The following is a 23,500-nucleotide window of genomic DNA, read 5'->3' as shown; positions in this document are numbered from 1 at the left end:
AATTGGTAGTTTGTCTGAAAGCAAGTTGTCTTGCAAGCCAAATGAGCCATACATTACTTTTCTCTTATGATGCTGTCACTTACAGTAGATGGTAGAATTCTGACAGAAGTGACAGATTTTGGGTTAGTCCATCTCTCCATGGGGGATTCTCGGCATGGCCTTTATTCTTTATAAAGACATTCCCTGAAAAATATTATTTATACACTGATGATACAGCCTCCCTGCTCACCGTATACTTCTTTGGCAATTGGACAGAGCAACTACCTATTGTAAGTGACAGCAACATAATGGAAAAGTAATTTATGGCTCATTTTACTGTGGAATAAATGTACTTCTTATTTCTATGTGTTTTAAATTTTAAGATTTTTGCGACAGTTCCTCTTTAAAGACATTTTACACTTACACACTGCAGGAACACAGTGTGTTTAAAGGATACTTGATCCGAGTAAAGTTACTAAAGTAAGCACAGAGTCTTGCTCATGCTTGATCCATTTACCTTTTTCCATTGTCAGTTTCTCTCCACATCCCCCCTGGTCTCTGTAATCACTCCTTGAAAAATCTGAGTTTTGGCTGAAGTAAAATTTTCAAGCAGGAAAGGCAGGATTGCAAAGATTTTCCCTTGTGGCCTAACACCCATTTCACGTGGTATCCCCGTTTCCTCAGAGGCCAATATGAAACCCCATGAAACAGCTATTAGACCACCTTTTACTTCCTGTTGTGCAATTGTCTGTATGTGCCTGTTGGATTAAAATTGGAAGTATTGCACTTTGGTGCCCAGCTTTTTTTTCCCTTCCTTAGTGCATTTTATATTTTATAAGGTATAAATACAGGGAGCATTTATCTTGATAAATGGAGAAGTGTCATTTCAGGAGAGTAAACCTCTCCTCCTGGAAATACTGGTATAGAAAATATAATATACCATAAAACTTAACAGAACCACTTTCTGACAGAACAAACCTAGGGAAAGTTAGAATAAAGCCTAACATATTTATGGAAGCATCATCAGAGGTATAAAAGACTAAAGCCCAACTAAAGGTAAAAACAAAAAGAAAGGACAGCAGGACTAGTGTTGTATATAAGCACTGCCCTGCCTACCTAATGTGCCAAATCTACTATTTTCCATGGACTAGAGGATGTGCAGTGTCCTTCTCAAGTGCTTAGCTGCTCTCTCAGTTCAGAAAACTCTCATCTTTATTCATGTAACACATTAGACCAGTTGAGAGATTTGTTACCTGAAATGATCATTAGGAACTGGTTTGTGCGGCAGTTTAGGAACAAGAGCTTTACATTTATAAAGGAAGATTGAGGCAGTAAAATGTCATGCAATAGTTCTGCTGGGATGGAACAATATACAAATATACTTGCAGAGTGAGAGTGCACAGGCAATATAAGTGATACTTAGCCCAGGAGTGAGTGAGGCAACCAAGGACCATTAAACAGGTTGCAGCTAACACTGGAGTCTTAATTCAACACCTGGTAGCTGACATGCTTCGCAACTATAACATTGCTTTCAGAGAGCCCAACTTGAAGCAGGTTGTGACGGTTCCAAGACCCCAGAGCCCAGAGACACAGTGTATAGCAGCAGAGTAAACAGAAGCCAGCTGGTGAGCCGTTTATTGGGCACACAGTTCACACAAAAGTTCAAACTATTACTAGACAATCCACAAGGAAGTGTCACAGAAGAGTCACAATTCCCAGCTTCACAGGCAAAGCAACACAAGTCCCAAAGTCTCAGTAGCTCCACAAATAGCAGAAGTCCAAGAGGTGCATTTCTCACCAGTCATCACTTCCAGTATCTATTGGACAAGGCCACAACACCAGCTGAACGAGGAATACAACAGTCCACAGTCCAGGGCCACGGGACCCTCCAAGTTACAGCAAGTCCTCTCTGGTTTCTGGCCGCATGGGAGATTATCCGGGCTAACCACAGGACCCGTGAGCTGCTCTCCCTTCCACAGACACAGTCCAACTCCCTCACATGAGGTACAAACATGATACCAGCTCTCCTCTGTGGTGCCTAGCTGACTGCCCCCTGCAGAGAGCCACAGAGCAGTCTAGACGGGGAATGGCTTTATGCTGATAAGGTGTATCTCTGATGTCTGCAGAGTGTGGGGGAAGATGAGCTTTCTATGGGACAGCAAATACAGTACTGTGCATAAGAGTCTGCAGTCCTATTCCAATCACCCATTGTTACACAGGTCATTCTGGCGCTTGATACCCACGCGCTGGATATGCGCACTGCTATAGCTGTAATGCTATAGCTCTACAGCCCGAATAGCATTTTGATCACTGTAATTTGGATGCCGGCAATAGCTGGACCCTGAATTACATGTCCTAGGGTGAAACGAGACAATATATTCCCTGAGATTACCTTGGGTAGAGAGAGCCATCCCTCGGATCCCCCTGTGCCCAACTCACTCGGGACAGATCACTGAAGAATGTGGTACATGGTAAAGTCTGTTCACTTAGGGCTTTATTCCCACTCCTCCAGGTACAGGTTTGCTAGTCTTGTAGCACAATAAAATATTATTTTTCCCTTCTGCAGGGACTTCCTTTGATATTCATGCAGGAACAATAGACAACAAGTGCAGCAGTCTGCCTCACTAAATCACTGAAAAGAAGGCCAGCAGCTATACACATTTCGATGTGCAGTGAAAAAAAAATAGTTTGATACTCACCTATGGAGAGGGAAGTCTCTTGATCCCATAGAACCTTCCTGGTCCTTTCCACGCCCTGTTGTTCCAGCGCCGGACTCCAGTTGAACATGTCCCTTTGGAGGTACTCACGTTCCAGAGTACTTCTGAAGATGAGTGGATCTGTACTGCGCATGCGCAAGTCTTGTCTCGTACATGTGCAGTACAGATGCATCCACCTTCTGAAGTACTCGGGGATGTGAGTTCTTCCTAAGATTACCAGGGAGAACCAAAGGCATGTTACTTCACCATGGGACAGCGGTGGAAAGAGGGGACAAAGCGAGAACACGGAAGGCTCAATGGAATCCAGAGCCATTTCCTCTCCATAGATGAGTATCAAACATGTATTTTTTTTCACTTCACATTTGCTTTAACCTCTTGAGGACTGCAGGGCTAAACCCCCCTAGTGACCAGGGCATTTTTTGTAAAAAAAAGGCCACTGCAGCTTTTAGGCCAAGCTGCAGGGCCGCACAACATAGCACACAAGTGATCCCCCCCCCCTTTTCTCCCCACCAACAGAGCTCTCTGTTGGTGGGTAGAGTTGGGCCGAACCTCCGATTTTAGGTTCGCGAACCTGGTTCGCGAACTTCCGCGGAAGGTTCGGTTCGCGTTAAAGTTCGCGAACCGCAATAGACTTCAATGGTGATGCGAACTTTGAAAAAAAAAATTATGCTGGCCACAAAAGTGATGGAAAAGATGTTTCAAGGGGTCTAACACCTGGAGGGGGGCATGGCGGAGTGGGATACATGCCAAAAGTCCCGGGGAAAAATCTGGATTTGACGCAAAGCAGCGTTTTAAGGGCAGAAATCACATTGAATGCTAAATGACAGGCCTAAAGTGCTTTCAAACATCTTGCATGTGTATACATCAATCAGGTAGTGTAATTAAGGTACTGCTTCACACTGACACACCAAACTCACCGTGTAACGCACCGCAAACAGCTGTTTGTGTAGTGACGGCCGTGCTGGACTGGTGCGCACCATGGCGAGAGTGCAGGTTTTGGTGGCTTTACAGCCCATATGGTCGCCTGGCTGATGTAGCTGAATGACAGAACAGTGACTGTCCAGCTGATCAAATTTGGTCTGACCACAATGAGGCAACGACCTTATTATCGTGGGTGTGCCCCCCGAGACACTCATCTAGGCGCCGGTCATTGCTTCATTGTGATACGCAAGCCCCTTCACCACGGCAAGGTAATGATCACGAAGGGGAATGGAATGTACATGCCTTTTCTTTTGTTGTTGCAGCTGCCCGCAGTGCAGCCAGAAAAATTAGGCAGTCATGTACACGCACCAGAAAAATTATTACAGCGGCTGCTGCTAGCAGCGGCCTAAAAAATTCAGCAATCCGCCTGGAGTCCTGGACCCTGTTGGTGGGGGCGGAGAAGGTAGTCAAGCGGCCTGCAGGCAGACATGCTGTGTGGAGGGACTGGGAGCGACTTAGTCTTCTTGGGGCAGGCCAGGCAGCCAGTCACACGGCGTGCAGGCAGAGATGCTGTGTGTGCGGGGACTGACTTAGTCTTGGGGCGGACAGCAGCCCTCCGGGATCCATGCCTCATTCATTTTGATAAAGGTGAGGTACTTAACACTTTTGTGACTTAGGCGACTTCTCTTCTCTGTGACAATGCCTCCAGCTGCGCTGAAGGTCCTTTCTGACAGGACGCTTGCGGCAGGGCAGGAGAGAAGTTGGATGGCAAATTGGGACAGCTCTGGCCACAGGTCAAGCTTGCGCACCCAGTAGTTCAAGGGTTCCTCATCGCTGTTCACAGCAGTGTCTACATCCACACTTAAGGCCAGGTAGTCGGCTACCTGCCGTTCCAGGCGTTGGTGGAGGGTGGATCCGGAAGGGCTACGGCGAGGCGTTGGACTAAAGAACGTCCACATGTCCGACATCACCATGAGATCGTTGGAGCGTCCTGTCTTTGACTGCGTGGACACGGGAGGAGGATTAGTGGCAGTGGTACCTTGCTGGCGTTGTGCCGTCACATCACCCTTAAAGGCATTGTAAAGCATAGTTGACAGCTGGTTCTGCATGTGCTGCATCCTTTCCACCTTCCGGTGAGTTGGTAACAGGTCCGCCACTTTGTGCCTGTACCGAGGGTCTAGTAGTGTGGCCACCCAGTACAGGTCATTCCCCTTGAGGTTTTTTATACGGGGGTCCCTCAACAGGCAGGACAGCATAAAAGACGACATCTGCACAAAGTCGGATCCAGTACCCTCCATCTTCTCTTGCTCTTCCTCAGTGACGTCAGGTAAGTCAACCTCCTCCCCCCAGCCGCGAACAATACCACGGGAAGGTTGAGCAGCACAAGCCCCTTGCGATGCCTGCTGAGAACAAGTTCATAAACGCTCTACCCCCATGATAACACATACCAGTCGGTGCAGGATCTAGGGAGCCAGTCCTTAAGCAAATACCATGAAGAAAGGATCCGCAAACCAGAATTGGCTTAGTTAGACTATGACTAGTTAGACTATGACTAAGGGCAGATTGTAAGCCCGACACGCGTCAGTCGATCCTGTGATTTTATTGCACATTTCCTGTCATGTGGATTTTTCTAATAAAGAATGGACATTTTTCACTAAGCCAATTCTGGTTTGCGGATCCTTTCTTCATGGTAGATGCCTGCTGAGGTTGTTCACCTGCCGCTGTCCCCTCCTCCTCCTCCTCCTCCTCCCCCAAAGAAACACCTTGCTCATCATCCTCTGAGTCTGACTCGTCTTCTGCACACGACTTCTCTTCTTCCTCCTCCTCCCCCCTCTGTGCTGCCGCAGGTGTTGAGGAAACAGCTGGGTCTGATGAAAATTGGTCCCATGCCTGTTCCTGCCGTAACGGTTCCTGGTCACGCTCATTCACAGCTTCATCCGCCACTCTACGCACAGCACGCTCCAAGAAGTAAGCGTAGGGAATTAAGTCGCTGATGGTGCCCTGACTGCGGCTCACCAGGTTGGTCACCTCCTCAAACGGCCGCATGAGCCTGCATGCATTTTTCATCAGTGTCCAGTTGTCGGGCCAGAACATCCCCATCTTCCCAGACTGTTTCATTCTACTGTAGTTGTAGAGGTAGTGGGTCACGGCTTTCTTCTGTTCTAGCAGGCGGGAGAACATGAGCAGGGTCGAGTTCCAGCGAGTCGGGCTATCGCAAATGAGGCGTCTCACCGGCATGTTGTTTTTGCGCTGAATTTCCGCAAAGCGTGCCATGGCTGTGTAAGACTGCCTCAAATGCCCACAGAACTTCCTGGCCTGCTTCAGGACATTCGCTAAGCCAGGGTACTTTGCCACAAATCTTTGAACCACTAGATTCATGACATGTGCCATGCAGGGTATGTGTGTCAGCTTCCCCATATGCAAAGCGGCAAGCAGATTGTCGCACACCACGTTGCCTATCTCCAGGTGGTGCGGGGTCAGCCACTCATCCACCTGTTTCTTAAGAGCAGCCAGGAGAGCTGCTCCAGTGTGACTCTCCGCTTTGAGACAAGACATGTCTAAGATGGCGTGACACCGTCTTACCTGGCATGCAGCATAGGCCCTGCGGAGCTGGGGCTGTGTAGCTGGAGAGGAGAACTGCCACTCAGCCAAGGAGGAGGAGGACAGCGAAGAGCATGTAGCAGGAGGAGAGGAGGTGGCAGGAGGCCTGCCTGCAAGCCGTGGAGGTGTCACAATTTGGTCCGCTGCGCCCTGCTTGCCATCGTTCACCACCAGGTTCAGCCAATGGGCTGTGTAGGTAATGTAGCGGCCCTGCCTGTGCTTGGCAGACCAGGCATCCGTGGTCAGGTGTACCCTTGACCCAACGCTCTTCGCAAGAGATGACACCACTTGCCTCTCAACTTCACGGTGCAGTTGGGGTATGGCCTTTCTCGAAAAATAAGTGCGGCCTGGCATCTTCCACTGCGGTGTTCCAATGGCCACAAATTTACGGAAGGCCTCAGAGTCCACCAGCCGGTATGGTAACAGCTGCCGAGCTAACAGTTCCGCCACGCCAGCTGTCAGACGCCGGGCAAGGGGGTGACTGGCCGAAATTGGCTTCTTCCGCTCAAACATTTCCTTCACGGACACCTGACTGCTGCTGTGGGCAGAGGAGCAGGAACCGCTCAAGGGCAGAGGCGGAGTGGAAGAGGGTGCCTGTGAAGGTGGAAGGGAGAAAGCGGCAGAAGCAGATAATGCACCTGATGGAGGAGGAAGAGGAGAAGGAGGGTGGCTTTGCTTTTGTGTGCTGCTGCTGCTTTTGCTCAGGTGGCCATCCCATTGCTGTTTGTGCCTTTTCTCCAGGTGCCTTCGTAAGGCACTTGTCCCTATGTGAGTGTTGGCCTTTCCACGGCTCAATTTTTGTTGGCAGAGCGAACAGATGGCTTTGGTCCGATCTGAGGCACACACATTAAAAAATTTCCACACCGCTGAGCCACCCTGGGATGTGGGCACTATGGGGACCTCAGCAGCTGATGCTGAAGGGCAAGTTGGCTGGCTGTACATAGGTGGCGATACATGGTGCCGGACTCTGCCACCAGCTGTTTCTGACGAAGAGCTGCCCCAGCTTCTTTCAGCAACTTCTCTCCTCCTACTACTCTCTGACTCCCCCTCTAAACTGTCCCCCTCTTCATCTCCTCTATTGGGAACATACAGAGGATCCCTATTACCGTCATCATCGTAGTCATCCTGCCCAGCTTCGCTTGCCTCAGACAAATCCAAACTTGCACCATCAGTAGGTCCTTCATCCTCCTGACACGTTACATCCATAGTGTTGCCGCGTAACTCAGACATATGAGCTGGTGAAAATTCATCTGGCTGTAACAACAATGGCTGTGCATCAGTGATTTCACCACTAAATAATTCTTGCGAAGTGTCAAATGCAGCGGAAGTGGTGCTAGTAGTAGCGCTGGTGGCTGAGCAAGATGAGGTGTTCTGTGTCGCTAAATACTCAACCACGTCCTGACAATCTTGGGAGGTGATGGGACGTGCCTTCTTCCGAGCACTGTACTGTGGGCCAGGTCCACACGAAATTACATTTACACGACCTCGCGCAGACCTGCCGGGTGGCCTTCCTCTGGCTCTGGCACTACCTCTTCCTCTACCTGTTTTGTCCATATCGGGTATGCACGGAGTGGTATATCACACTGCGTGCACTCACGTAGGTAGGTGGGTTCACTTAACTGCACAGGTATGCGCACTGATGCGGTGGGTTCACTGAACAGAACAGGTATACAGTGGCGGGTTCACAGAACAGGTATGCAGTGGCAGGTTCACTGAACACAACAGGTATGCAGTGGCAGGTTCACTGAACACAACAGGTATGCAGTGGCGGGTTCACTGAACAGGTATACAGTGGCGGGTCCACTGAACAGAACAGGTATGCAGTGGCGGGTTCACTGAACAGGTATACAGTGGCGGGTCCACTGAACAGAACAGGTATGCAGTGGCGGGTTCACTAAACAGAACAGGTATACAGTGGCGGGTTCACTAAACAGAACAGGTATACAGTGGCGGGTTCACAGAACAGGTATGCAGTGGCAGGTCCACTGAACACAACAGGTATGCAGTGGCGGGTTCACTGAACAGGTATACAGTGGCGGGTCCACTGAACAGAACAGGTATGCAGTGGCGGGTTCACTAAACAGAACAGGTATACAGTGGCGGGTTCACTAAACAGAACAGGTATACAGTGGTGGGTTCACAGAACAGGTATGCAGTGGCAGGTTCACTGAACACAACAGGTATGCAGTGGCGGGTTCACTGAACAGGTATACAGTGGCGGGTCCACTGAACAGAACAGGTATGCAGTGGCGGGTTCACTAAACAGAACAGGTATACAGTGGCGGGTTCACAGAACAGGTATGCAGTGGCAGGTTCACTGAACACAACAGGTATGCAGTGGTGGGTTCACTGAACAGGTATACAGTGGCGGGTCCACTGAACAGAACAGGTATGCAGTGGCGGGTTCACTAAACAGAACAGGTATACAGTGGTGGGTTCACAGAACAGGTATGCAGTGGCAGGTTCACTGAACACAACAGGTATGCAGTGGCGGGTTCACTGAACAGGTATACAGTGGCGGGTCCACTGAACAGAACAGGTATGCAGTGGCGGGTTCACTAAACAGAACAGGTATACAGTGGCGGGTTCACTAAACAGAACAGGTATACAGTGGCGGGTTCACAGAACAGGTATGCAGTGGCAGGTTCACTGAACACAACAGGTATGCAGTGGCGGGTTCACTGAACAGGTATACGGTGGCGGGTCCACTGAACAGAACAGGTATGCAGTGGCGGGTTCACTGAACAGGTATACAGTGGCGGGTCCACTGAACAGAACAGGTATGCAGTGGCGGGTTCACTGAACAGGTATGCAGTGGTGGGTTCACAGAACAGGTATGCAGTGGTGGGTTCACAGCACAGGTATGCAGTGGTGGGTTCAATGAACAGGTATACAGTGGCGGGTCCACTGAACAGAACAGGTATGCAGTGGCAGGTTCACTGAACAGGTATGCAGTGGTGGGTTCACAGCACAGGTATGCAGTGGTGGGTTCACAGCACAGGTATGTAGTGGTGGGTTCAATGAACAGGTATACAGTGGCGGGTCCACTGAACAGAACAGGTATGCAGTGGCAGGTTCACTGAACAGGTATGCAGTGGTGGGTTCACAGCACAGGTATGCAGTGGTGGGTTCACAGAACAGGTATGCAGTGGTGGGTTCACAGCACAGGTATGTAGTGGTGGGTTCAATGAACAGGTATACAGTGGCGGGTCCACTGAACAGAACAGGTATGCAGTGGCAGGTTCACTGAACAGGTATGCAGTGGTGGGTTCACAGCACAGGTATGCAGTGGTGGGTTCACAGAACAGGTATGCAGTGGTGGGTTCACAGCACAGGTATGCAGTGGTGGGTTCAATGAACAGGTATACAGTGGCAGGTCCACTGAACAGAACAGGTATGCAGTGGCAGGTTCACTGAACAGGTATGCAGTGGTGGGTTCACAGCACAGGTATGCAGTGGTGGGTTTACTGAACAGGTATGCAGTGGTGGGTTCACAGCACAGGTATGCAGTGGTGGGTTCACAGCACAGGTATGCAGTGGTGTGTTCACAGCACAGGTATGCAGTGGTGGGTTCACAGAACAGGTATGCAGCCAGACAGGAACAAGTTAAGCCTAACTAATCTTTCCCTGAGAGACAGTCTGCAGCAGCTCGCCCTACTCTCACTAACGCAGGCAGCACACGAGTGACCGTAATGGCCGCCGCTGCCTGCCTTATATAAGGGGGGGGGTGGGGCTCCAGGGGCTAGTGTAGCCTAATTGGCTACACTGGGCCTGCTGACTGTGATGTAGAGGGTCAAAGTTGACCCTCCATGTGCATTATGGGGCGAACCGAACTTCCGCAAAGGTTCGCCTGCGGGACGCGAACGCGAACCACTGAAGTTCGCATGGAACCGTTCGCAGGCGAACCGTTCGGCCTAACTCTACTGGTGGGGTCTGATCGCTCCCCCATGTTTATTTTTTTTTTTAATAAATATTTTTGTTCGTGTTTAAAAAAAAAAAAAAAACGGTTCCTTTAAACCCCTTCCCTCCCTCCCTCCCTCCCTTTCCCCAGCCAGCCAATCATGGCGATCAGCTTTCATAGGCTTCACGCTATGAGAGCCGATCGCTCTCTTGTCCCCCAGGGGGACAGCCGTGTCACACAGCTGTCCCCGGTGCAGCGCCGCTGCTGATCGCAGCGCTGCACCATTAAAATAGATGGCGATCACGCCGTCTAACAGTCTCCCGAGCGGCAATAGCTGCTCTGAGACTGAAGGCGGGGCGGAGCTCCGCCCCCCAAGCAGGCAATGCGCGCGCAGCCTGCGCGCGATCTCCTGCAAAACAGAGCCCCAGGACTTTACGCCAATCGCCGCTAGGCGGTCCTGGGGATGCCGCCGCGGCCACGCCCATCGGCGTGACGCGGTCGGCAAGAGGTTAAGATATTTTGCTAAGGCAATCAGGGTTGAAGCTGGGTTTCATTCAGTATAATGGGATGCCGTTCTATCTGTACATCAAGCTGTGTTCACTAACAGCTTTACAATCAGGAGACGGTTTCATCCAAAACCTAATGACAGTTTCTATAGACGGAGATAACAAAGTTGAAATGTTTAAGGGCCCGTTTCCACTTGGGCGGTGCGAAATCGCCACAGATCCCCCGCTGACGAAATCGCATGCGGGTGCGATTCCGCATGCGTATTTTACTGCGATTTCGCATAGGTTAGTATTGATGCAATTTTAACCATGTCACTGCCTGTGTGATTTAACATTACTTTCTATGTGAAATCGCAGTAAAATACGCATGCCAAAACCGCATGCGATTTCCCTATTAAATACATTCGCGGCGACTCGCATAGCGGTGTGCGGGATGCGAATTCTGACGGCTCTTCCGTGCAGATTTCTCCCGCACAGAAAAACGCTCAGGATTACTGACAAGTGGAAACAGGGCCATCCACTTTTATTGGCTATGCGACTCCGCATGCGGACAACGCATGCGGATTCGCGATAGTGGAAACGGGCCCTTAGGGTGTGTGAGTACTTCTAAAGATCTTTTGTTTCCAGCAACCAGGAGTTAACAAAAATATTTTCTAAAAGTGCAGTAACTGCTTACAATTACAACCTTTATATTGTTGTTACCCGCTACTAAACCCCTTGTCTGCCAGTTAGGCCACATGCACATCCTCTGTGTTTGCCTGTACCTCCACTCAGTGCTTAACTCCTTCTCTATACAATACAATACAATAACATTTCTATAGCGCTTTTCTCCCATAGGACTCAAAGCGCTTAGGCTCTCTCAGATTCAGTAATTAGTAGGATGAAGTATTCACACAACAAAAGTTATATTTCTGCAAATGCCAAACTGAACAGGTGGGTTTTCAGTCTGGATTTAAACACATCCAGGGATGGAGCTGTCCTGATCTGTTGAGGTAAGGAGTTCCAAAACGTAGGGGCAGCATGACAGAAGGCTCTGGGACCAAAAGTTTCCAAGTGGACTCTGGGTATGACTAGATTATTAGAACCTGTTGATCTGAGAATGCGGGGATTGCTACGCAGCTGCAACATATCTTTCATGTATCCAGGGCCTAAATTATTCAGGGATTTAAATGTCAGTAGGCCGATCTTGAATAGGACCCTCCATTCTATAGGTAGCCAGTGAAGGGAGTGCAGGACTGGCGTTATGTGGCAGTGACGGGGTTGGTTGGTTAGCAGTCTGGCAGCAGTATTCTGTATCAGCTGTAGTCGGTACAAGACCTTTTTTGGAAGGCCAGTGTAGAGAGCATTGCAGTAGTCCAGTCGAGATGTGATGAAGGCGTGGACTAAGGTTGGCAGATCTTCTGGGGGTATGAGGTGCTTGATTTTTGCAATGTTCTTCAGGTGAAAATAGGATGATTTCACCACAGCAGAGATTTGAGTTCTAAAGTTTAAATCCCAATCAATTAGAACTCCCAGGCTACGCACATGATCAGAGCTGCGCAGATCCGTGCCTCCTATTCCCAGTGGTGAAGACTGCAAGTTAAGTTGTTTTGTTATCATGCTCTGCCCTCCTATCAGAAGGACTTCAGTTTTGTCTGCATTTAGTTTCAGCCAGTTGTCATTCATCCATTGCTGTAGTTCACGTAAGCAGGCGTTTATAGTTAGAGTTGGGTCTGTCACACCAGGCTTGAAGGAAAGATATAGTTGAGTGTCGTCTGCATAGCAGTGGTATGTCAGGCCATGTTTTTTGATTAGTTTTCCCAGCGGTAACATGTAAATCGTGAAAAGCAGGGGAGAGAGGATTGAGCCCTGGGGCACCCCATACCTAAGTGATACAGGGGTGGACAGGAAGGGCCCCATAGACACTTTGTGGGTTCTGCCACTCAAGAAGGATTGGAACCACTGAAGAACTATGCCATCAATGCCGCAGTATTCCTGTAGCCTGTTTATCAAGATGTCATGGTCAACTGTATCAAAGGCTGCAGAAAGGTCTAGCAGTATGAGGATGGAGCACTCTCCTCTGTCTCTTGCCATGAGCAGGTGGTTGCATATTTGGATGAGGGCCGTTTCAGTGCTGTGGTGTTTCCTGAAGCCAGACTGGAATGGGTCATAACTGTTGTTTTGTAGGATTTTGGCTTCTAGCTGGAGGTAAACAGCTTTTTCAATTAGCTTGCCCAGAAAGGGAAGGTTAGAGACAGGTCTGTAGCTGGTCATTGCATCTGGGTCCAGGGAGGGTTTTTTGAGGAGAGGCCTGATGATTGCTTCCTTCAGTAAAGCAGGAAATATCCCTGATTTTAAGGAACAGTTAACAATTTTTAGGAATACCGGTACGAACAGGTCGGGGCAGTTCAACATGAACTGTGTTGGGCCAGGATCTAGGTCACAGGTAGTTAGGCGGACGTGAAGGAGGATGCTTGATGTGACTTCTTCATCAATTTCTTTGAAGTTTGACCAAGGTGTTACATTGTCTCTGCTAATGGTCTTCGGCGCTATATTAGGCTCAGATGCTGTAAGTTGGATGGCGGACCTTATAGCGGAGACTCTCTTCCTACAGATCTACCTTTTCCATGCAGGTACAAACTGCTCATTACACATAGGGCCTGATTCACAAAGCGGTGCAAAGTGTTTGCACGCCTGTGAAAAGCCCTTGATAAAATGAAACTCGCGAGAAATTCCCGCGCGCAAAACCTTGCAAAGTTTAGTGCGCATAAAGTTCTGCGCGCGTAAAGTTTTATGCACCTATTAAACCCTATGTAACTTTCTGCGTGCACCGGACTTTGCGTGCGTAAAACTTTGCGCGCAAAACTTTGCTCGCGAGTTTTATTCCTGAAAACGGTGCTAACCTACTAGTGCAAAGGTTATCACGCCTAAACTACTTTAGGCTTGCTAAGTAGGTTGGAACCGCTTTGTGAATCAAGCCCTTAGTTTTGTTATTTTTCACATGATAAGATTGTATATATATATATATGTATATATATATATATATATATATGTGTATATATATATATATATAGATAGATAGATAGATAGATAGATAGATAGATAGATAGATAGATAGATAGATAGATAGATAGATAGATAGATAGATAGATAGATAGATAGATAGATAGATAGATAGATAGATAGATATAGATATATATACTAATATGTTTTTTTCATGCACAGAATACTGCAACACTTCAATACATCTGCTGAAGACTACACAGTCATCTTCACATCTGGAAGCACTGGAGCACTGAAACTTTTGGCAGACACCTTTCCTTGGACTCCTGCTACGTCAAGCACAGAAGCCAGCCATTTCTGCTATTTGACTGATAATCATACTTCAGTGGTTGGTATTAGAGGTGCTATTAAAAGGTTGAATGTACCTTCGGTAGCAGTTACTCCTGAACACTTACAGTTGGAGAAAAAAACCATAAATACTAAACCTCATAACAACAGTACCTCTCACCTCTTCTGTTACCCTGCACTGAGCAACCATTCAGGTACTAAGTATCCTCTTTCCTGGATTAGAAAAATCAAGTCGGGCAACATGAAACCAATTGCAGTGCCTGGCAACTGGTTTGTGCTGTTAGATGCTGCTTCTTTTGTTAGTACCTCACCATTAGACTTGGCAACCCATCGACCAGACTTTGTCACTGTTTCCTTTTACAAGATCTTTGGGTTTCCAACTGGCTTGGGTGCCTTGATTGTTTCTAATCAAGTTGCTGGTCTACTGAAGAAACATTATTTTGGGGGAGGCACAGCGGCTGCTTATCTGCCAATGGAAGATTTCTTTGTTCCAAAAGAATCGATTAGCACCAGGTAAGATCCAACAAATGTGATTTCTGTTAGTTGGAATGTACTATGGAAGTATATATTTTTTTTTATTTAAAGAAAGAAAAGATAACAGGGTAATGCAATTGTTAAATAACAGATAAGGTAAGTTTATTACCAAACAATAAATGTAACAGGTGAAGCAAAGCTAACTGTATCTTACCATAGTGGTAATTTGCAAAAAAAAACATTAAGCACACCAAAATAAAGAAATAGTGACCTTGGATGAAATAACCGTATAAGGCCTGAAGAACCCAAGCAAATTAGCAATCCTATAAGACTGTGACAGATCAAGGGACATAAAAAAGTTAAGGTGCCCATAGACCTAAAGATTATTGGCAGATTCAAGATTAAAGATTATTCAACAGAGACAATTTTTATCTCTAATCGAATATGATTAGAGATAAATTTGTCTCTTGTCAATTCTGCCCATACACTACAGGCCGATTCCCATCAGATTTCAGCATGAAATCTTCAGGGAATCGCCTGATCCCGCTCTGTTGCTTCCCCTCCCCAATGCATAAATGTGCCCCCCCCCGTGTGCATTTATACGTTACCTGTCCTGTTGCAGCCTCCGCGCAGTGTCCCATAACCTCCGGGCGGCTATCCATACATGCTACGTCAGATGCTATGTGCCGACGTCAGATGCTATGCGCCAGTAGCGCATATGGAATACCGCCTGGAGGTTACAGAACACCACGCGGAGGCTGCAACAGGACAGGTAACCTATAACTGCACACCGAGGGGCACATTTATACATTGCGGTGGGGGTTTAGTTGTCTCATCGCTCGCTCGGAAATCGCCGCCGTACCGCCGCACACCCGACCAAGCAACTTCGACCCAACATCTTGCAGCATGCGCGATAGACAAAGCAATGAATTTCTGTAATCTAATAAAGGGTATAGATTCTGAGACAAACACTAGTAAGAATCTTTATCCGTAATCATACCTAAATATTTAAATTGTGTGACAACCTCCAGAGAAGTGTGCTCAGTAATAGTAGGGGGTAATTGCCCTAAAGGCATTAAAGCTGATTTCTACCAATTAATATGTAACCCAGAGACGGATTCAAGTTCAAGTTCTAATATTTTAAGTTGTAATATTTAAAGTATAGCCGAGTGATTCTGAAACCTTTTCTATGTACAGGAAAAGCTCATCTGTGTACAGTCCAATGGTTTCGGTGGTTAATCCCCAGGTTATCCCATGCACAGGGAGGGAAGTCCTAAGTTGAATTGCCAAAATCTCATTAGCAATAGCAAAGAGACCCGGGGACAGCAGGCATTCCTTTCTAGTCCTTCAACCCCAATATGATGTACACTCTAGTGCGTCCTTCCCTGGTTTGGGGATAACTAGAATACACGCTTCTGTGGAAGTGAAGTGAAGACCAAAGTACAATTATACATTTCAAGCAGAGAAGTCAATAATACTCCTGCTAAGCATTTGTACATTTCTGCAGGAAGGCCATCAGGCCAAGGCGATTTAGCATTTGCCAGGTCTGCAACTACCTCCCCAAGTTCCTCTAGGATAATATTGCTGTCAAACATTACTTTATCAGACCCAGAGAGCTGTGAGCAAATTATACTTTCTGAATACATACAAATAGGCATGCTCAGATGTACCAAAATTCGGTTCGGGTACATTCGAATTCGAGTCCACATGACATTCGGATTCAAATTCGCCTTCGACTGCGAAATTCGGTTCTGATTCGGATTCGGTTTGGGTGTCGGTTTCAAAATTCGGTAAAAAATTCGTGTTCGGAAATTCGGATGCATTTTTGTTTTTTTTTAAAGGGAAATCACATTGAAATAGGTGTAATTTAAAAAACAAAACAAAAAAGTGACATATGGCATTGACAGCAGGCAATGTATTGTGTGGACCCACAAATCTCATTCAATGTCAGGCCTACACTGCTTTACAACATCAGGCAGTGTATCCCTCAACTCCCTCACTCCCTCCTCCCTCCGGGAGGAGGGTCTCATCTTCCAGGGACGTGTAAAATTTCAAAAGCCAGCTTATATACCTTAACCAGGAATTGAACACAGGTCTAGGCCAGGAATTGAACCCAGGTCTGAGTGCTTGGTAGATAGCTCTCTTAACCGCTATACCACCAACAACACTACATGCTGAAGGCAGCCTAGTATGTGCCATTATGATATATCCTAGAGAAAAATGAGCTTGCTTAAAGATTTGTAGGCTTTGAAAAGCCAGCTTACACATACCTTGGCCAGGAATTTAACCCAGGTCTAAGGGCATGGTAGATAGCTCTCTTAACCGCTATACCACCACCAACACTACATTCTGAAACCATCCTAGCATGTACCATTATGATATATCCTAGAGAAAAATTAGCTTGCTTAAAGATTTGTAGGCTTTGAAAAGCCAGCTTACACATACCTTGGCCAGGAATTTAACCCAGGTCTGAGTGCATGGTAGATAGCTCTCTTAACCGCTATACCACCACCAACACTACCTGCTGAAGCCAGCCTAGCATGTACCATTGTGATATACCCAAGAGAAAATTAGCTTTCTTTCTCTCTCTCTCTCTCTCTCTCTCTCTCTCTCTCTCTAAGACTTGATGATTTTAAGCTGAAAATTCACTTCAATGGCATCAATGGATACCAGCAGAATTTCACAGGCAATTTCAGAATTCTGCCGGATTGAAAAAGCAATTCCGTTCCGACCAAACAGAATGGAATTTACCAAACACACAATTGGAGAAACTCACTCCCAAACAGTTCTCTGCTGCTTTATAAAGCCTGCAGGCTGCTTATAAGCCAATGAGAAGTGCACAAATAATACACCTAGCTTGCAGTGATAATCAAGCAGAAGCTGAGCAAGTCAGCCAATTAGTAGGAGAGGGCTTCAGTTGCATATAGACAATGGCTATATGACCAGCAGGGGGCACCAGCATGCAGGATATTCCCTCTCATCTGCCCCCCTCCTAACTAAACTGCATGGGATACTACAATAATTAAAAACAATGGTGCATGAGCCAGCCTGGGGCCCCGGGAACTCTCACTGCCCGGGGCCCCAGAACCAGCATCTAACACCATATGTGAGCGCAGCCAAAACCTTGGAGCTGCCACCTCCAAGGCCTGTCTCCTACTGCTCTAAAACTTACCAAACACACAATTGGAGAAACTCACTCCCAAACAGTTCTCTGCTGCTTTATAAAGCCTGCAGGCTGCTTATAAGCCAATGAGAAGTGCACAAATAATACACCTAGCTTGCAGTGATAATCAAGCAGAAGCTGAGCAAGTCAGCCAATTAGTAGGAGAGGGCTTCAGTTGCATATAGACAATGGCTATATGACCAGCAGGGGGCACCAGCGTGCAGGATATTCCCTCTCATCTGCCCCCCTCCTAACTAAACTGCATGGGATACTACAATAATTAAAAACAATGGTGCATGAGCCAGCCTGGGGCCCCGGGAACTCTCACTGCCCGGGGCCCCAGAACCAGCATCTAACACCATATGTGAGCGCAGCCAAAACCTTGGAGCTGCCACCTCCAAGGCCTGTCTCCTACTGCTCTAAAACTTAAAAAACACACAATTGGAGAAACTCACTCCCAAACAGTTCTCTGCTGCTTTATAAAGCCTGCAGGCTGCTTATAAGCCAATGAGAAGTGCACAAATAATACACCTAGCTTGCAGTGATAATCAAGCAGAAGCTGAGCAAGTCAGCCAATTAGTAGGAGAGGGCTTCAGTTGCATATAGACAATGGCTATATGACCAGCAGGGGGCACCAGCGTGCAAGATATTCCCTCTCATCTGCCCCCCTCCTAACTAAACTGCATGGGATACTACAATAATTAAAAACAATGGTGCATGAGCCAGCCTGGGGCCCCGGGAACTCTCACTGCCCGGGGCCCCAGAACCAGCATCTAACACCATATGTGAGCGCAGCCAAAACCTTGGAGCTGCCACCTCCAAGGCCTGTCTCCTACTGCTCTAAAACTTACCAAACACACCCTACTGCTCTAAAACTTACACAAACACACCCTGCTGGTCATATAGCCATTGTCTATATGCAACTGAAGCCCTCTCCTACTAATTGGCTGACTTGCTCAGCTTCTGCTTGATTATCACTGCAAGCTAGGTGTATTATTTGTGCACTTCTCATTGGCTTATAAGCAGCCTGCAGGCTTTATAAAGCAGCAGAGAACTGTTTGGGAGTGAGTTTCTCCAATTGTGTGTTTGGTAAGTTTTAGAGCAGTAGGAGACAGGCCTTGGAGGTGGCAGCTCCAAGGTTTTGGCTGCGCTCACATATGGTGTTAGATGCTGGTTCTGGGGCCCCCGGCAGTGAGAGTTCCCGGGGCCCCAGGCTGGCTCATGCACCATTGTTTTTAATTATTGTAGTATCCCATGCAGTTTAGTTAGGAGGGGAGCAGATGAGAGGGAATATCCTGCACGCTGGTGCCCCCTGCTGGTCATATAGCCATTGTCTATATGCAACTGAAGCCCTCTCCTACTAATTGGCTGACTTGCTCAGCTTCTGCTTGATTATCATTGCAAGCTAGGTGTATTATTTGTGCACTTCTCATTGGCTTATAAGCAGCCTGCAGGCTTTATAAAGCAGCAGAGAACTGTTTGGGAGTGAGTTTCTCCAATTGTGTGTTTGGTAAGTTTTAGAGCAGTAGGAGACCGGCCTTGGAGGTGGCAGCTCCAAGGTTTTGGCTGCGCTCACATATGGTGTTAGATGCTGGTTCTGGGGCAGTGAGAGTTCCCGGGGCCCCAGGCTGGCTCATGCACCATTGTTTTTAATTATTGTAGTATCCCATGCAGTTTAGTTAGGAGGGGGGCAGATGAGAGGGAATATCCTGCACGCTGGTGCCCCCTGCTGGTCATATAGCCATTGTCTATATGCAACTGAAGCCCTCTCCTACTAATTGGCTGACTTGCTCAGCTTCTGCTTGATTATCACTGCAAGCTAGATGTATTATTTGTGCACTTCTCATTGGCTTATAAGCAGCCTGCAGGCTTTATAAAGCAGCAGAGAACTGTTTGGGAGTGAGTTTCTCCAATTGTGTGTTTGGTAAGTTTTAGAGCAGTAGGAGACAGGCCTTGGAGGTGGCAGCTCCAAGGTTTTGGCTGCGCTCACATATGGTGTTAGATGCTGGTTCTGGGGCCCCGGGCAGTGAGAGTTCCCGGGGCCCCAGGCTGGCTCATGCACCATTGTTTTTAATTATTGTAGTATCCCATGCAGTTTAGTTAGGAGGGGGGCAGATGAGAGGGAATATCCTGCACGCTGGTGCCCCCTGCTGGTCATATAGCCATTGTCTATATGCAACTGAAGCCCTCTCCTACTAATTGGCTGACTTGCTCAGCTTCTGCTTGATTATCACTGCAAGCTAGGTGTATTATTTGTGCACTTCTCATTGGCTTATAAGCAGCCTGCAGGCTTTATAAAGCAGCAGAGAACTGTTTGGGAGTGAGTTTCTCCAATTGTGTGTTTGGTAAGTTTTAGAGCAGTAGGAGACAGGCCTTGGAGGTGGCAGCTCCAAGGTTTTGGCTGCGCTCACATATGGTGTTAGATGCTGGTTCTGGGGCCCCGGGCAGTGAGAGTTCCTGGGGCCCCAGGCTGGCTCATGCACCATTGTTTTTAATTATTGTAGTATCCCATGCAGTTTAGTTAGGAGGGGGGCAGATGAGAGGGAATATCCTGCATGCTGGTGCCCCCTGCTGTTCATATAGCCATTGTCTATATGCAACTGAAGCCCTCTCCTACTAATTGGCTGACTTGCTCAGCTTCTGCTTGATTATCACTGCAAGCTAGGTGTATTATTTGTGCACTTCTCATTGGCTTATAAGCAGCCTGCAGGCTTTATAAAGCAGCAGAGAACTGTTTGGGAGTGAGTTTCTCCAATTGTGTGTTTGGTAAGTTTTAGAGCAGTAGGAGACAGGCCTTGGAGGTGGCAGCTCCAAGGTTTTGGCTGCGCTCACATATGGTGTTAGATGCTGGTTCTGGGGCCCCGGGCAGTGAGAGTTCCCGGGGCCCCAGGCTGGCTCATGCACCATTGTTTTTAATTATTGTAGTATCCCATGCAGTTTAGTTAGGAGGGGGGCAGATGAGAGGGAATATCCTGCACGCTGGTGCCCCCTGCTGGTCATATAGCCATTGTCTATATGCAACTGAAGCCCTCTCCTACTAATTGGCTGACTTGCTCAGCTTCTGCTTGATTATCACTGCAAGCTAGGTGTATTATTTGTGCACTTCTCATTGGCTTATAAGCAGCCTGCAGGCTTTATAAAGCAGCAGAGAACTGTTTGGGAGTGAGTTTCTCCAATTGTGTGTTTGGTAAGTTTTAGAGCAGTAGGAGACAGGCCTTGGAGGTGGCAGCTCCAAGCTTTTGGCTGCGCTCACATATGGTGTTAGATGCTGGTTCTGGGGCCCCGGGCAGTGAGAGTTCCCGGGGCCCCAGGCTGGCTCATGCACCATTGTTTTTAATTATTGTAGTATCCCATGCAGTTTAGTTAGGAGGGGGGCAGATGAGAGGGAATATCCTGCACGCTGGTGCCCCCTGCTGGTCATATAGCCATTGTCTATATGCAACTGAAGCCCTCTCCTACTAATTGGCTGACTTGCTCAGCTTCTGCTTGATTATCACTGCAAGCTAGGTGTATTATTTGTGCACTTCTCATTGGCTTATAAGCAGCCTGCAGGCTTTATAAAGCAGCAGAGAACTGTTTGGGAGTGAGTTTCTCCAATTGTGTGTTTGGTAAGTTTTAGAGCAGTAGGAGACAGGCCTTGGAGGTGGCAGCTCCAAGGTTTTGGCTGCGCTCACATATGGTGTTAGATGCTGGTTCTGGGGCCCCGGGCAGTGAGAGTTCCCGGGGCCCCAGGCTGGCTCATGCACCATTGTTTTCAAGCAGAATGGAATGACCAATTTCCGCCCAAAATTACGGAAAATACAATTCCACGGAAAGCGGTGACCATCCCTACTAGAGAGAGAGAGAGAGAGAGAGAGAGAGAGATGAATCTATATGGCTATCTGGGGTTCTATTCAGACAACTGTTGAACACAAAAGGCAAGGCCATGCCTGGGTGGGGTTGAACCACCAACCTTTTAGTTAACAGCCAAACACACTAACCAATTGTGCCACAGAGACTGTGTTCTATTCCTGGCCAATGTGAGTTGGCTTTTGACATACTACACATCCTTAAGCAAGCTCATTTTTCTCTAGGATATATCATAATGGTACATGCTAGGCTGGTTTCAGAATGTAGTGTTGGTGGTGGTATAGCGGTTAAGAGAGCTATCTACCACGCACTCAGACCTGGGTTCAATTCCCGGCCAAGGTATGTAAGCTGGCTTTTGAAATTCTACAAGTCCCTGACAGATGAGACCCTCCTCCCTCTGGGAGAAGGGAGTGAGGGGGTATAAATACAGCAGGAGCGACGTGTGGCACAGTCACAGAAGTGCGTGGCTCTGCAAGATGGCCGTCGCCTTATATAGAGGAGGGGAGGGCCAGGTTCCCCTCCTCTGATTGGTTGCCAGGTCCTCGGCTGGAGGACCTTTTATTGGCCTAATGACGTCATCCCCGAATTCCTAATTTGAATTTTTACCCATTCAGCCATCCGACCGCATTGGAGTGCGCACATTCGGGAAAATTCGCATTCGGATCGTTTTGAAATCTTCGGGTTCGCATTCGGGAAACCTTAAAAAACGCCCAAAATTTCGGGTAAAATTCGCATTCGGGGTCTATCTGAGCATCCCTGCATACAAATGCTAAGGATCTGATGCTCCTCTATTAGAAGAGCTTGGATTACATCCCTAATCAATCTGGAGGACCATATTCAAGGATATTGAGGTCTTCACAATTTGAGCAAGTAATTTACCTGACTGAGTAACATGCTCAAAACACCTTCTGCCATGAAAAAAAAGTCTCTCAAACTTCTTCTTAAAGGATGTTGATAGCATTCTATGTGGTTCCAAGTTGTTTTATTAGGAGGCGTGGGATCAGAAATATACCTCTGTTCAGCTTCCCGATGGGTAGATAAAAATGTTTCTTCTTCAGACAAAGATGAACATTTAGCATGCTTAATGGCTGCTTGTAGAGCTCCTATAAGAAAGGTCTTTAAGGGCCCATTCACAATAGGGTGATTTGCAGGCAATTCCCGCTAATTACCAAAGCGCTAGCACTTTTTCAAGGGACGCAGAGCTCCCAAAAACAAAAAGATTTATACATACCTGGGACTTCCTCCAGCCCCATCAGTTTGGATCTCTCCAGGGCCGCGACAGGCGCCGCCCGGCCGCCGCTCAGCCCCTCTGGCCGCCTCCGCTCCCTCCCTCCCTCCCTCTAGCCACCGATCAGGCCTTGATCAGGCGGCGACCAATAGTGCGGGAGCTAGGACCTAGCACATCGCACTGATATGCGGAAGTGACATCACTTCCGCATATAGAGCGGGTGCGTCCGGCGCCCGCTCTTACTGGTCAGGTGGCCACTGATCCTGAGGTCTGACTACACTGCGGCTAGAGGGGGTGGGTCCCTGTCACTCACTGCCTAAAGGGGCTCCCTGTCACTCACTACCTGAAGGGGTCCCTGTCACTCACTACCTAAAGGTGTCCCTGTCACTCACTACCTAAAGGGCTCCCTGTCACTCACTACCTAAAGGGCTCCCTGTCACTCACTACCTAAAGGGCTCCCTGTCACTTACTGCCTAAAGGGGCCCCTGTCACTCACTGCCTAAAGGACTCCCTGTCACTCACTACCTAAAGGGGTCCCTGTCACTCACTGCCTAAAGGGCTCCCTGCCACTCACTGCCTAAAGGGGTCCCTGTCACTCACTGCCTAAAGGGCTCCCTGTCACTCACTGCCTAAAGGGGTCCCTGTCACTCACTGCCTAAAGGGGGTCCCTGTCACTCACTACCTCAAGGGCTCCCTGTCACTCACTACCTAAAGGGCTCCCTCTCACTCACTGCCTATAGGGGTTCCTGTCACTCACTGCCTAAAGGGGTTCCTGTCACTCACTACCTAAAGGGGGTCTCTGTCACTCACTACCTAACGGGGTCCCTGTCA

At 48.0% G+C, this 23,500-nt stretch overlaps 1 protein-coding gene across 1 annotated transcript in view; it reads left to right on the top strand.

The window, feature by feature from the left end:
• MOCOS (molybdenum cofactor sulfurase) overlaps positions 1–23,500 on the top strand; it is a 424,598-nt gene that overhangs the window by 102,178 nt on the left and 298,920 nt on the right. Inside the window, exon 4 of the mRNA XM_068236674.1 lies at positions 13,830–14,468. Coding sequence (XP_068092775.1) covers positions 13,830–14,468 — 639 coding nt within the window. The remainder of the gene's footprint in view (positions 1–13,829; positions 14,469–23,500) is intronic.

This window comes from Hyperolius riggenbachi, chromosome 5 (genome assembly GCF_040937935.1).
Source record: "Hyperolius riggenbachi isolate aHypRig1 chromosome 5, aHypRig1.pri, whole genome shotgun sequence".
NCBI lineage: Eukaryota > Metazoa > Chordata > Amphibia > Anura > Hyperoliidae > Hyperolius > Hyperolius riggenbachi.
This window is presented reverse-complemented; position numbering and strand designations above follow the sequence as displayed.